This window comes from Dipodomys merriami, unplaced genomic scaffold (assembly GCF_024711535.1).
Source record: "Dipodomys merriami isolate MVZ:Mamm:240054 unplaced genomic scaffold, mDipMer1.0.p SCAF_104, whole genome shotgun sequence".
Classification (NCBI taxonomy): domain Eukaryota; kingdom Metazoa; phylum Chordata; class Mammalia; order Rodentia; family Heteromyidae; genus Dipodomys; species Dipodomys merriami.
In genome coordinates, this window is record NW_027202316.1 from 3,263,229 (window position 1) to 3,278,098 (window position 14,870).

General features: G+C 37.9%; 1 protein-coding gene across 6 annotated transcripts in view; it reads right to left on the reverse strand.

Annotated features, from left to right (window-relative positions):
* Positions 1 to 14,870, reverse strand: part of Cdk13 (cyclin dependent kinase 13) — a 110,330-nt gene that overhangs the window by 67,955 nt on the left and 27,505 nt on the right. For all 6 annotated transcript variants that reach the window (XM_069998415.1, XM_069998381.1, XM_069998423.1 and 3 more), the window contains exons 3-5: positions 7,546 to 7,716; positions 6,409 to 6,548; positions 3,992 to 4,162 (exon numbers count right to left, since the gene is read on the reverse strand). In XM_069998415.1, coding sequence (XP_069854516.1) covers positions 3,992 to 4,162; positions 6,409 to 6,548; positions 7,546 to 7,716 — 482 coding nt within the window. The remainder of the gene's footprint in view (positions 1 to 3,991; positions 4,163 to 6,408; positions 6,549 to 7,545; positions 7,717 to 14,870) is intronic.

The following is a 14,870-nucleotide window of genomic DNA, read 5'->3' on the forward strand; positions in this document are numbered from 1 at the left end:
AATTACTGTGGAGCACTAATACCTCCATGTAGGAATGAAAGAGTACAATGGCGATAACATGAGGACATATTCCATGGGCCAAATAGTGACACATTGCCACAGCATTTAGGATGGAACACTTCTGTTTCTATTTTCAGGAAAATACCAAATTAAAAAGTACACAAGCTTCCTTGGTATACACACATTGATACTGATGAAAGCATCAGAGCTAAATGAATGTGTGCACAATTATAATATTGGTTTTTGGATCTAGTGGCAGTGATATCATTGTTTTGGTAATTTGCTTTTTTAATCTGAATAGTGAGATACTTATCTTGAGCCAAAGATCAGTAAGTAATGTTTTTATTTCATACTGCATAAAGACTTTTTTATCTAGATATTTGTAAATTATGCTGAATTTTAATACTTTTATGCCAGTCCTGACATAAAATTCAGGGCCTGGACACTGTCGCTCAGTTATTTGCTCAAGGCTATTGTTCCACCAGTTAAGCCATACCTCATTTCTGGCTTTTTGGTCACTAAGTGGAAATGGAAGTCTCATGGACTTTTCAGAGCAGTCTGGCTTTGTACCATGATCCTCAGATCTCAGGCTCCTAAGTATCTGGGATCACAGTGAGCCATTGGCATCTGGCTTAATATTCATTATTATACTAAGAAAATGTATTTCTCTATATATAAAAACACATACCATGAAATCTTATGTAGTACTCAAGTAAAATGAAATCATGTATTTGCAGAAAAATAAGTGGAACTAGAGAACATCATGTGTTAAAGCTCAAAAGGCCAAATATCTAACATTTTCATTTATATGTAGAGGTTAGCCCTAAAAGATACCTATATTCAAGAAGGTATGTAGGTATGTGCACTTATACACACAGATAACATGATTTTAACTATGGGACTATGTAGGAGGATGTGGGAAAGGGAAAAGAAATATGAAAGGTGGCTGGGCACCGGTGGCACATGCCTATAATCCTAGCTACTTAGTGAAGGCTGAGATCTGAGGATAGCAGATTGAAGCCAGCCCAGGCTAAAGTCTGTGAGACTCTTTTCTCCTATTAATCACCAGAAAACCAGAAGTGGTGCTGTGGCTCAAAGTGGTAGAGCACTAGCCTTAAGCAAAAAAAGGTCAAGGACAGTGCCCAGGTCCTGAGTTCAAGCCCTATGACCAAAAAAATAAAATAAAATAAAATGTGAAAATTTTTAAAACACAGTACCATGGGGCTGGGAAGGTGGCTCAGTGGTAGAGTGCTTGTCTCGTATGCATGAGGCTCTGGGTTCGATTCCTCAGCACCACATAAGCAAAAAGGAAAAAAAGCCGGAAGTGGTGCTGTGGCTCAAGTGGTAGAGTGCTAACCTTGAGCTGAAGAGCTAAGGGACAGCACCCAAGCCCAGAGCTCAAGCCCCATGACCAGCAAAATAAGAAAAGAAAAGAAAAAAAAAAAAACACAAAAAACAAAAAACAGTACCAACAGGTAAAGCAAGAGGGCTATTCTGAATAAAACATTATATACAGGTCAGGAATACCATAACAAAACCCCTTATTGCAAATAATACATACAAAAAAAGGAAAAGAAAAAGGACAAAGAGGAAAAGGGAAATAGGGCACATTGAGTAGGATGGACTAATGAAGAGGGTAAATAAGAGTGAAATGGTCAGTGTAGTACCAGGTAAAAAAACAGAATACTGAAACCTACAGAAATTATTTTAAGAAGTAGGGAGATGGATAAGAGAGTAACTAAGGGATACATTATTTGGGATACATTACATACACATGTGAAAATGTCACAAACTCCCCTGTAAAACTACTGTATGCTAGTTTTACAGTTTAGACAGATCATTTAAGTACAGCTTACTTTATTTGTTAGTCACTAAAAATCCCTTATGTTCCTGCAATTATATCAGTTAGTGTTGTTTTCCCCCCTCAGTACAAGTATGGTTTCCATCTTAGTAAGGAAAGCAACAGGTAAAATCAACGTAATACCCTCACTAATTTGGTAAAGTTATTTTAATTTTTTGTTTTATTTTATGTTGCTTTATGCCAGTCATTGGACTTAAACTCAGGGCCTAAGTCCGGTCCCTGAGCTCAAGCCTAGCACTCTACCACTTGCACCAGAGATCCACTTCCAGCTTTTTTCAGGGGTAGTTTATAGGAGATTAAAAAGTCTCATGAATTGTCCTGCCCAGCTGGCTTTGAACCACAATCTTCCGATCTCAGCCTAAATAGTTAGGATTATAAACTTGAGCCACCAGTGCTCAGCTTGGAAAGTTATTTTAAACTATATGTCTATATATGGTACAAAGTAAAAATACTGGTGAAGTAATGCCCAGACCTCAGGGTTGAAAAATCAGCTTTTCAATAGCATATATGTTCAGATGAAACAGCGTTAAGCATAGAAATTTACTGGACCCTAAATACTAATGTGAATGAAGCTTAGTGAGCAAATAAGCATGCCAAATTGGGAATAAGAAGAGTAGATAGGAAGATGATTGTATAGATCAAAGTAGAAGGTACAGTGTACATTGGAGAAAAAGCAAATATACTAAATTTAGCAAGAGGTTAATGCAGAACAAACACTTGTACACTACCTTCATGTGTTTAGTGTTTTAAATTGAGTTTCATTGCATTGTAAGAAATGTTTCCTTTTTATGAATGAAGGAATAGGAGGCTCAAAAGAGAAAAAATACTTTTTTTCTTCTTATTTTGCCAGTCCTGCGTCTTGAATTCAGGGCCTAACCACTGTCCCTAAGCTTTTTTGTTTTCTTTTGTTTTGTTTTTTGCCAGTCATGGAGCCTGAACTCTGGGCCTGAGCGCTGTCCCTCAGCTCATCAGCTAAAGGCTAGCACTCTACCACTTGAGCCATAGTTCCACTTCCAGCTTTTTCTGTTTATGTGGGGCTGAGGAATAGAACCCAGGGCCTCATGCATGCAAGGCAAGCACTCTACCAATGAGCCACCTTCCCAGCCCTGTGCCTGAGCTTTTTTTGTTCAAGCCTAGCGTTCTACCACATGAACCATAGCTCCACTTAAGAGCTTTTTTTGGCAATTAATTGGAGATAAGAATGTTACAGACATTCCCACCCAGGCTGGCCTTGAACCATGATCCTCAGATCTCAGCCTCCTGAGTATTTAGGATTATAGCCATGAGCCACCAAAGCCTGACTAAATCACAGACTTTTTAACTACAGTCAAACTAGTACATTACTTTCTATCATACAGTAAGAAGCAATGAAAAATAAGATTAAAAGGACAAATCAGGTTATATATCAAGCTAAAAAATAAAGGGCTTTCTCAGGACAAAAAAAAAAAGATAAAACATTAATTAAGATGATTCTAATCTCCACAATGTGTAATACTTACAAACAGAAATTAAATGATGTAAAATAATTACCATATAGTATGTATATCATTTTTAAACTAACTTTTCTAGAAGAGTTAAGACTTTATGTGTGTTAACAGACCATGATGAACTTAAACATATCCATAAATCTGTTTTATATTAGTTTGGAAAAAGGACAATTGGTATTTGAAATAAATTATGACCTAAGTCAATTTTGGTTTCAATATCTTGTTTTAAAACTCTAAAATAAACTGACCGGAAATAGAACATTTCTTTCATTGTTAATACACCCTATGGTTAAGTAACTACATTCATAAACAGGCTAACTCCATGACAGCTTCAACATAGTTCATTAAATGCAATTTCAAGACCTTTGCTTGCATACTTTAATAACAAATATGTCTAACAAAATGTTTCCTTGAGTGTTAAGGACTTCCTAATGTAAAAACATAGGATAAATATGCTCAACCACCACTATAAATAGCTTTCTCAATCGTTAAAAAATAAAGACTACATGACAACACATAGTGTTCATACTGGCAAATATGACCTATATAACTGACTAAAAGCCCAGTAATGTAGTCAGCATTAGTGACAAAATCTAAACTATCAGGAACACAAGTAATTGGTTATTTAAATCTTCATGCATACCTTTGTCCTTCTTAAAATCCAAAGCATCTTCTTTATCAGTCACTATTTCCTTCATATTGATTATACTCTGGTGGGTAAGCTGCCGGAGAATCTTAATTTCTCTAATTGCTGTAATTGGAAAGCCTTCCTTTTCATTATCCAGACGTACTTTTTTTAAAGCTACCATTTCTCCTATTAGAAAATCAATAAAATAAGATTACATGCTGACAAAAGCAAACAACACTTTTCTTAAGTTTAAGATTAGTTTAATTCATAATTTCTGTTCCTACCTCCTGAAATTACAACCCACAAATTAAATACTTTAGATGTCAACATATCAAATAACACTTGAATTTCGAGAAACTAAGTCTTCTTGGGGGCAAGCCTGGTTGCTTGCCTGTAAACCCAGCTACCATGGAAGTAGAGATTAGGAAGAATGAGGTTAAAGACCAACCCCAGGGGAAAAGTTGGCAAGATTCCATCTCAACCAACAAGTTCAATAAGCTGGTATGGTGAGACCCACCTGAAATCCCAGCTGTGCAAGAGGCTTAGGTAGGACTGTAGACTAAGGCTGCCTGCCCCTTGGCAAAAAAAATTTTTAAAAATTTTAAAAATCCCACAATCCTATCTAAAAGTAGCGTGCCTGTAAGCACGAGGCCCTGAAATAAACTCCACTACTGCCAAAACTAAAAAGGAAATTAAGTCTCCCAACCAAATTATGAAATACTTATACCACCAATAATACTGTACAACTGGCTAGAAAGGATAACTATGTATGCATTGTTTTATGTTTTCCATTGATAATAGCTAGAAGGAAATTTTTTTAGTGAAGGATGGAAGGGTGAAGACATTCATTAAAATCACAAATGCACAAATCTCTCTCAACAGAGAAAACAGACTCATATTACGTCTCCAACAGACTGATCCAACAGTCTGGATTGTGCTTTTCCTGCCTACATTAAAATGCCACAAAATTAGATATGACTGAGTATATCAGACAAGATCTAAGTAATACACAAAATGTACACATAGCTTATTACACGTTGAGTGTACCTATCTAAAATGCTTTGGATGAGAATGTGTTTCAAATTTTGGATGTTTCTAGATCTGAGGGCTGAGCATCAATTAGTGTAAGAAAAAATTCACTACAATAAGGTATGCTGATTCCACTTTCATTGCGAAGAAAAAATTGTTGACAAATTGTCTTTTCAAGGTATTTTATCTTTTCAACCTTTAAAACTTGTTTCATTTTATGAAGTCTCCCTATAATATAGTATGTTCCCATGCTTTACTAAACAGTTTTTAGTAATTATGACCTCATCTCTTTTTGTTGGTGGGGGGGAGGTGTCAGTCTTGGGGCTTGAACTCTGGGCCTGGGTGTTCTCTCTCAGCTCAAGACTCAAGGCTCTACCACTTGAACAACAGTGCCACATCCGGTTTTCTGGTTGTTTAATAGAGATAAGAGTCTCATGGACTTTCCTTCCTGGGCTGGCTTTGAACCATGATCCTCAGATCTCAGCCTCCTGAGTAGCTAGGATTACAGGCATGAGCCACCGGCACCCAGCTGCTAATCTCTTTTTTTAATACTGCCTTTAGTCTTTTCTAATCTTAAGGTCTCTTCCGCTATATTGCATGACCTAATATACCTGGTAATTTTAATCTACTGGTTATTGCAAAAAAGAATTATAACTAAATATTAAATACTAGTTCTATGTGTTGTTTAGGGAAATGCACAGCTTCTGTACACAGACTGTAACACAGCTACTTCTTCCTAAATTTTCAAAACTTTACCCGAGCCATGTTCCAAAAATTATGCTGCTAACTCTAGTCTCATAAATTTCCATGAAGAGAAAAAGAATTGTCCAGAAGTGTATAGTTTCAGAAAAAAAATTTTTTTACATGGGCTGGAAAGGTGGCTAAGTAGTAGAGTGCTTGCCTAGCATGCACGAAGCCCTGGGTTCCATTCCTCAGTATCACATAAACAGAAAAGGCCGGAAGTGGCACTGTGGCTCAAGTGGTAGAGAACTATCCTTGAGCAAAAGAAGCTCAGGGACAGTGCCAGGCACTGAGTTCAAACCCAGGACTGGCAAACAAACAAAAATATTTTACAACTTAGGACAAATTCAAGTCATTTTCTCCTTCATTATTAATAGTTGAACAATTACCATAAAATAGGGGGGAAAATTCCCAAGTCCTAACACACCGTATATCACAAATGCCAAACATTTAAAATAGTATTTGCATATATAACTGACCTACGGGACTCATATTTACATAAATATATACACATAATAAGATTAAGACACATAATAAGATTAAAAAACACAACAAAACTGAATTTTACTTCTTTGGAAATTCCCACAGTCATACATTAGATAAAAAAACAGAAATAAAGTTCATTCCATAGCCCAAATATTCCTCAAACTTGGAGTACTTACCAGTGTCTTTATCCCTGGCCTTGTAAACTTGTCCGTAAGTACCTTCTCCAATAATTCCAATGATATCAAATTTATCCACGCAGCGTTTTCCCCAGTCAATATCTTTTTCTTTGATTTCACCGTAGCGAGGCCCACATATTCTATTAAATATAGTTCTGAAGTTCTTATATACAATCAAGAAAGTTGTACAACCTGTTTAAAAATCAATATCCACCCTCTGCCCAATTTTTATTCTATATTTCAATTACCCTGCATATTTGTGATCTAAGACAAATTACACTGCAACTTGATACTACAAGATACCATGAAAAACAAATTATAGTTTCTACATATTGACTCTTCTGTGGACTAGAAAATGAATCAACAGAGAGAAGCAGGAAGACTTCTATGAAGGGCTTTTAGAAATAAAATACAGCCAGATGCTAGTGGCTCACATCTGTGATCCTGGCTACTAAGGAGGCTAAGATCTGAGGATCACAGTTCAAAGCCAGTCTGAGCAGACGAATCTGTGAGACTCTTATCTCCAATTAACTAGGAAAGAGCCAGAAGTGGAGTTGTGCCTCAAGTGGTAGAAAAAGCCAAGCAAAAGCACAAATCCTTGAGTTGGAGCCCCAGTACTAACATCAAAACAAAGGATGGGGGAATCAGTAATTTACTGCCTTAACTAATCAACAGGTTTGAGGGAAAGAGTTCTCTCTAGACACTTAATCTGAAACTAATTTAGGTTACAGGTTTCAAGTCTTGCTCCATTCTGACTGTGGGAAAATGGGAATGAACTTAAGGAGGAAAATGGAGCTACAAGTAAAGGAAGACAAAGCAGTTTGCCCATTTTTGAGTTTATTCACTCACTAATTCTGACCTCCCACCTTGTTCAATTTCAGTGTTTCTGTGTTAGCTATCTTAAAGAAATTATATTTAACATATAAGTACCCATGAAATTAATAATTGCAAACCTTTAAAAAAATTTAATTTGGTTTTATTAGACATTGTAAGTACACAATTATGAAGATTTTTTTCAAAACTCTAAATTTATTGATAAATATGAAATACTTTATCTTAATTGTCTTATTTTATAAATTTAAATGAACTGGAATCATTTCTGGCCAATTTAAGAGCAGGTAGAAAGCAAGCACATACTTTGGTCTCCTTTTACTGTGCAACTGTGCTGCTGTTTTCTTTTCCTCTGGACTCTTGGAAAGATCATCTCCTCCTGGTAGCTCAGGGGGCAGTGGTAAGTCAGCAAGCAGACATCGGAGTTTCTTCTCTACCTCTTTTTTAACAGCTTTAACTGAAATATTTCCTCTTAAGCTAAGTAAGAAAACAAAACAAAAAGCCACACAAATAAAACACAAAAATTTGGTTAAGAAATAAAAATGTGAGCAGTGAAACCCACTAGACACTATTTTGGAAATAAACTCTACAACTTTGGGGGGAGGAAAGTTGGGAGGGGAAAAACTGGGAGAGAACGAGGGAGGGAGTAACCCTGTTCAAAAGGAAATGTACTCATTACCTGACTCATGTAACTGTAACCCCTCTGTACAGCACCTTTACAGTAAAATTTAGGAAAAAATTAAAAATAAAAATGTGGCCATGTATACATCAGGTGGCAGATAACAGCCATGAATTTCACACTGCAAAACATCTGAGCTTACATTTTTGCTAAAACACATTGTTCAACTGCAAAATACAAAGCTTAGGGTGAAAATGACACCAAGTTAGGTAAAAATAAAGGAAATCTGTGCAAAGTATGAGGTTTAATCAATAATAATATACTACATGAGACTTCTCCAGATTTCATCTAAGGACTCACGCCACCAAGGGACAGCTGCTGCTCACTGCCTTCTCTGGGAGGAGACCAAATTCCAGCCTTTTACCCCTATTGTCGACGCCCCTTGTCAGCAGGAAGTAGCCAGAGAGAATCCTCGCCCTATTTCATGATTATTAAAAGGCTGGAATGTCAGATAATGTGATGTTAGGAAAATGAACCCTTAAATATGTATTTTAATGTTTTCGTTTCTTTCATGCATGTGTTTCTAACGCATTTATAAGATTATTTCTTTGTTGCTTTGTATGTCCCTCCCCCACAGTGTAACCCCCCGCTTTCACTATATTTGATGTCAGTATAACATGTGGAGGAGATGGGGACAAACAAGTCGTTTAAGGATTCAGGTGGACCTGTTGCAACAATGAGAAGTACAAAATGTCATGTCAAAAAAAAAAAAACAAAAAAAAAACAAAAACAAAAAAAATAATAATATACTAATATTGATTCGTTAATTTTGACAAAGGTAACATACTAAAGACACCAATAAAGAGGAAAGTGGGTACAATGTAAATCACTCAACAGTATCTTTGTAACCTTCCTGTAAATCTAAAAATTAGTTTAGCTTAAATTATATATAAATAGCCTTAACTTCAAAACTTTTAAAACTGAAAACTAAGCTTTGCAGGGAAACTCATTAATTTCATAATATCATTTATGCTGATTCTAGTGGAGAGACCAAAGATGTTTTCCTGTAAAAATAAAGTCAGAGCTATAAATATAATTTATCTTTCCCATTTAAATAATCAAACAATTCAACATCAAACTTCTTTTCAGGGTTAATTTTTCTAAATTATTCAGTGATTCTTTTTTATACTAATCCTGGGATTTAAACTTTTGGCCAGGACACTCTCCTTGAGTTTTTTCTCTGAAGGCTAGCCCTCTACCACTTAAGCCACAGCTCCACTTCAAGTTTTTTAGTGGTTAATTGAAAATGAGTCTCAGGGATGTTCCTGCTCAGGCTGGTTTCAAATCTCCAGTAGCTAGGATTATAGATAGGAGCCACCAGTGCCTTGCTGATTTTTTTTTCTTATATTGTTCTTTTTTGTCAGTCATGTTCTGGTGGGATTTTTAATTTTTAAATTTCTTAAAAATTGTGATTATAAAGGGGATCTACAGAGGTTTTATGTAAGTCAGTAAAGAGTACACTGTTTTGGGTAGTATTACCCTCCTCCCTCGCTCTCTTCCAGTTTTTCTCTCTGATCTTTTTATACATGCAGAAAAATAAGGAATTAACCAAACTAAACCTTCACCTATAATTCTAGCAGCTGGAATGTTAAGAAAAAATTAGAGGGCTAAGAAAATGGTTCAGTGGTAAAGTGTTTGCCTTGCATGCATGAGGTCCTGGGTTCAATTCCTCAGTGCCACATAAGCAGAAAAAGCCGGAAGTGGCACTGAGGCTCAAGTGGTAGAGCGCTAGCCTTGAGCTGAATTGCTGAGGGACAGCGCTCAGGCCCAGAGGGCCCAGACAGGGCTCAGGCCCAGACAGGGCTCAGGCCCACGACCAACCAAAAAAAAGAAAAAAAGTGGCAGAGTGCTAGTCTTGAGGGATAAAGCTCAGGGACAGCTGCCCATGGCTTGAGTTCAAGCCCACAACCAACAAGAAAAAAAAATGTGATGTTTAAGGTGTGTGTGTGTGTGCGCGCGCGTGCGTGCGTGCATGCGTGTGTTGCTAAAGACTGAACTCAGGGTCTTGCAATTGCTAGGCAAACACTCTTCCACTGAGCTAAATCACTGACTTTTAACTTATATTTTAACTAAATAATTGATTATTTAAAATTTCTCAGTACTATAAAATCTACTGAGTTTTTAGCACAGGTGGACTTTTGAGCCATCTGCAGTAGTTCTAAGTCTGATAATGGATATTTTACAGAGATGCACTACTGTGGTACATAATTAATAAGCATTTATCAACATGAACAATTAAATTTTAGTTGCCACTTCTCTGTTCCTGCTGAATGATTCTGTAAAACAGTGATCCTTTATTAATACCATGACATGATTAAAAACTGCTTACCAACAGTCAAAGTAAAACTGCATTTCCTTCATAACACTTGTTACTCACTAGAAGGTGTGTTAAAGGGAAAACATGCTTGAAAAATTAATTTGTAATTCTCAATGTATTATTATTGCTGTTATTTTTATTTTGGTTCTGGGGTGTTTTACAGTACTGGTGTTTGAACTTAGCACCATATACTTTCTAGGCAGGAATTCTACTACTTGATTCATGGCTCTAGCGTTTTGTACTTTCAGTATTTTTCAAATATGGTATCATGCTTTTATGCCCTAGCCAGCCTGGGAATATAATCCTCCTACCTATGTGTCCAGAGTAATTAGGATTACAGGTGTGCTCTACCACATTGGCTTATTTGGCAAGACGTGGTCTTGCTAACTTTGTGTCCAGACTGGCATCAAACCTCTGTCCTACTGATTTCTGCCTCCAAGTAGCTAGGATTACAGGATTAACCATCATGCCAAGCACTGTAATCTTTTTTTTTTTTTCTTTTTGTGGGGCATAGGGTGCTGTCCCTGAGCTCTTTTGCTCAATGCTAGGGCCCTACAACTTGAGCCACAACTCCAGTTCTGGTTTTTGAGTGGTTAAATAAAGATAAGTCTCTCTTACTTCCTTGCTGGCTTGGAAACATGATCCTCAGTTCTCGGGCTCCTGAGTAGCTAGGATTACAGACATAAGCAACTGATAACCAGCTGTGTAATTTTGTGGGGGGGGAGTGGATTGGAGGGGGGAGCTGTTTGTTTGTTTGCCAGTCCTGGGGCATGAACTCAGGGCCTGGGCACTGGACTCAAGGCTAGCACTCTACCACTTGAGCCTCAGCACCATTTCCAGCTTTTTCTGTTTATGTGGTACTGAGAAATTGAACCCAGGGTTTCTTGCATGCTAAGCAAGCAACCTATAGCACTAAGTCACATTCCCAGCCCTGTTGTTGGGTTGTTTGGTTGGGTTTTTTTTGTTTTTGTTTTTTGCTGGTCATGGGGCTTGAACTCTGGACCTAGGTGCTGTCCCTGAGCTCTTCAGCTCAAAGTGAGCACTCTACCGCTTGAGCCACAGCACCACTTCTGGTTTTCTCATTAATTGGAGATAAGAGTATCAAGGACTTTCTTGCCCAGGCTGGCTTTGAACCGAGATCCTCAGATCTCAGCCTCCTGAGTAACTGGGATTACAGGTGTGAGCCACCAGTGCCTGGATTGTAATTTTGTTTTTAAGGTAGTGCATCAAACTTCTGTTTTACTATCCTATTCAATGAATATTGTGATCTTCTATTTGCTAGATACTGTATAAAATACTAGAGATTTAACAACAACAAACATACTACAGTTCCTTTCAGAGAGTAGTTTACAGTTTTCAAAGTCAGTTAAGAGAAGCATTAGGGTAAAGTAGTATATAAATGGATTCTTAGAGTAACATGATAGATAAAAGTTAGCTTAATTATCTTTGAAAAAGGATAAAAACCTTATTTTTAGAACTGTTACCACTTGAACATTGTTTGGAAACGTGTCTGTTTAAATAACTTACTGAGAAATTTGTAGTATCTAGTTTGTGTAAAGTTTTTAGTACAGCCGCTGGTGGCTTACGCCTGTAATCCTAGCTCCTCAGGAGGCTGAGATCTGAGGATCTCGGTTCAAAGCCAGCCCGGGCAGAAAAGTCCATGAGACTCGAAACTCCAATAAACCACTCGAAAACCAGAAGTGGCGCTGTGGCTCAAGCGGTAGAGCGCTCGCCTTGAGCTGAAGAGCGCAGGGACAGCACCCAAGCCCAGAGTTCAAGCCCCACAACTGACAAAAAAAAAGTTTTTAGTGCAAATGTCTTGTCTAAAGATTCAATCTAAATCGGGAAAGGAGGGCAGGTAAAGAACATGCCAGCCTTGATTGAGCAAAATACCAAACATGAGTATGAGGAGGCGCTGAGGTCAAGCCCCAGTACTGGCACTAAATAGGAAAGAGGTTGTTGGTCTTAAAGTCGTGTGTGTGTGTGCGCGCGCGCGTGGGCGTGCGTGCGTCCGTGCGTGTGTGTGTGTGTGTGTGTGTGTCTCTACTCCCACCCTCTGTTATTTTCTATTTTGCTTTTGAGACAGGATCTTCATACTTTTTGCCTTAGACTAGCCTTCCTGAGTAGAAATTTAAAAGGTTACTTCTATTCAACTGTATCATTTGAATTTGTAGCTATTACTTTTCAAGAATATTATGTAACTAAAAACATTTACATTTTTACTGAACACCTGCAATAACCAAATAGAAAACACTGTTCTTCAATGTATCCATACATTATAGAAATAACAAAATGCCTCAACAAAACAAATACATTTGACAATCATCAACTGAGATCTGAACAAATGGAAAATACCATAATTTTGTGAGATAAACTGTAATACTGAAAATACTGTGTTTCCAAACCACTCTATTACATTTAAAATAGTCTCAAACAAAACCTACTCAAATTTCTTTTAATATAGATAAAGCTGATTGATTATAAAAAATCTGTCTACAAATAATGGCAAAGAATTACCAAGAAGGGCTAGGAACGTAATTCAAATGGTAAAGTTCCTGATTACCAAATACAAGAGTTCAAACCCCCAGGACTAGACAGAAGGAAAGGAGGAAAGGAGGAAGGGAGGAAGAGAAGAAGGGAGAGAGGGAGGAAGAGAGAAAGGGAGAAAGGGAGAAAGGGAGAAAGGGGAGGGGGAGAGGGAGGAAGAGGATATGGAGGCATGGAGACATACACATACACACACACCTACACATTTTTGCTGGAGGTGTGCCTCCAGTATACATGGTGATAGATCATCTGCCTAGAAAACACAGGCGCCGGGCGCTGGTGGCTCACGCCTGTAATCCTAGCTACTCAGGAGGCTGACATCTGAGGATCATGGTTCAAAGCCAGCCCGGGCAGGAGAGACCGTGAGAATCCTATCTCCAATAAACCACCAGAAAACCGGAAGTGGCGCTGTAGCTCAAGTGGTAGAGCGCTCGCCTTGAGCTGAAGAGCTAAGGGACAGCGCCCAGGCCCAGAGTTCAAACCCCACGGCCGACAAAAAAAAAAAAGAAAGAAAACACAGGCCAAGTTTAAGCCCCAATGACAGCCTAACCTCAACTTACCAAAGAAACCTCTAAATAAAGTATGATTTACTTTGTCAAGTAAAACACTCAATACATTTTAAAGTATCAGTACACACATACACACACACAGTTAGAATGAAAGAATACATTATTATTCAGTCTACCCAATGATTTGTAAAAATCACTACAATTGTCATTTTTTTTGGCAGGGGGAGGAGGGTCTGGTTGTGGGACCTGAACTCTGGGCCTGGGTGCTGTCCCTCAGCTCTTCAGCTCAAGGCTAGTGCTTGAGCCACAGCGCCACTTCCGGCTCTTTTCTTTTTGCTTATGTGGTGCTGAGGAATCCAACCCAGGGCCTCATGCATGCAAGGCAAGCACTCTACCACTGAGCTACCTTCCCAGCCCCAATTGTCATTATTTTTAAATTAGACGTTTACATAAATATTCAAATCCAAGACTTCTTTTTTAAAAGAGCAAAAGCTGCACAAAACTAGGCCTTCTAAATTCTTCTATAGCAGTATTAAAGTTGAGCTCAACACCAGGGCTGTCCAGCAATCATTAATTTACTCCCAGTTCTTCATTTCTACATTATCTGCCTCCCCCGTTACTTAAAAACTTGAATTCAAAACTCAATATATCATACACCTAAGAAAACATTAGGCATGGAGATCAGAGGATCATGGTTCAAAGCCAGCCCAGCAGAAAAGTCTGTGAGACTCTTATCTCCAATGAACCATCAAAAACACAGGAGTAGCTATGGCTCAAAGTGGTAGCACACTAGCCTTGAGCAAAAAAACACTCAGGGACAGTGCCCAGGCACTGAGTTCAATACCCACAACTGACCAAAAAAAAAAAACAAAACAGCACTGAAACAGTACTGGTTAAAAAATAAAATATGTTACTATAGGAGAAAATACAGATACACAGATGTATATATGAGAATTTACACATATGTTCATAGCATTTCAAATTAATGAAATTCAATAAACAGTAGTAATGTATGAAAGGGATCACAGTAGACCACTCTTCCTCTTTGTATCATATAAGCAAAAAAATTGTGAAAAAAAATCTTAAGTGTTTAGGCTCTAAAAACTTAGAGACAGGCACCAGTGGCTCATGCCTGTAATCCTAACTGTTTAAAAGGCTGAGATCTGAGGATCCCACTTCAAAGCCAACCCAAGTAGGAAAGTGCATGAGACTTTTGAAAGTGCATGAGACTTTTATCTTCAATTAGCCACCAGAAAACCAGAGGTGGTGCTGTGGTTCAAAGTGGTAGAGCACTAATCTTGAGCTGAAATGCTGAGGGACAGTGCCCAGGCCCAGAGTTCAAGCCACATGACTGACAAAAAAATAAAATAAACCTAGAGATTTTATAGGAAAAAGAATGATAGGTTTGACTACAAAAGAAAAAAAAAAAAATCCTGGCTGGGCTCTGGTGACTCATACCTGTAAATGCTAGCTACTCAGGAAGGTGAGATCTGAGGATCAAGGTTCAAAGCCAGGTCAGGAAGTAAAGTCCATAATCAGCAAAAAGGTGTAAGTGGAGTTGTAGTTCAAGTGGTATAGC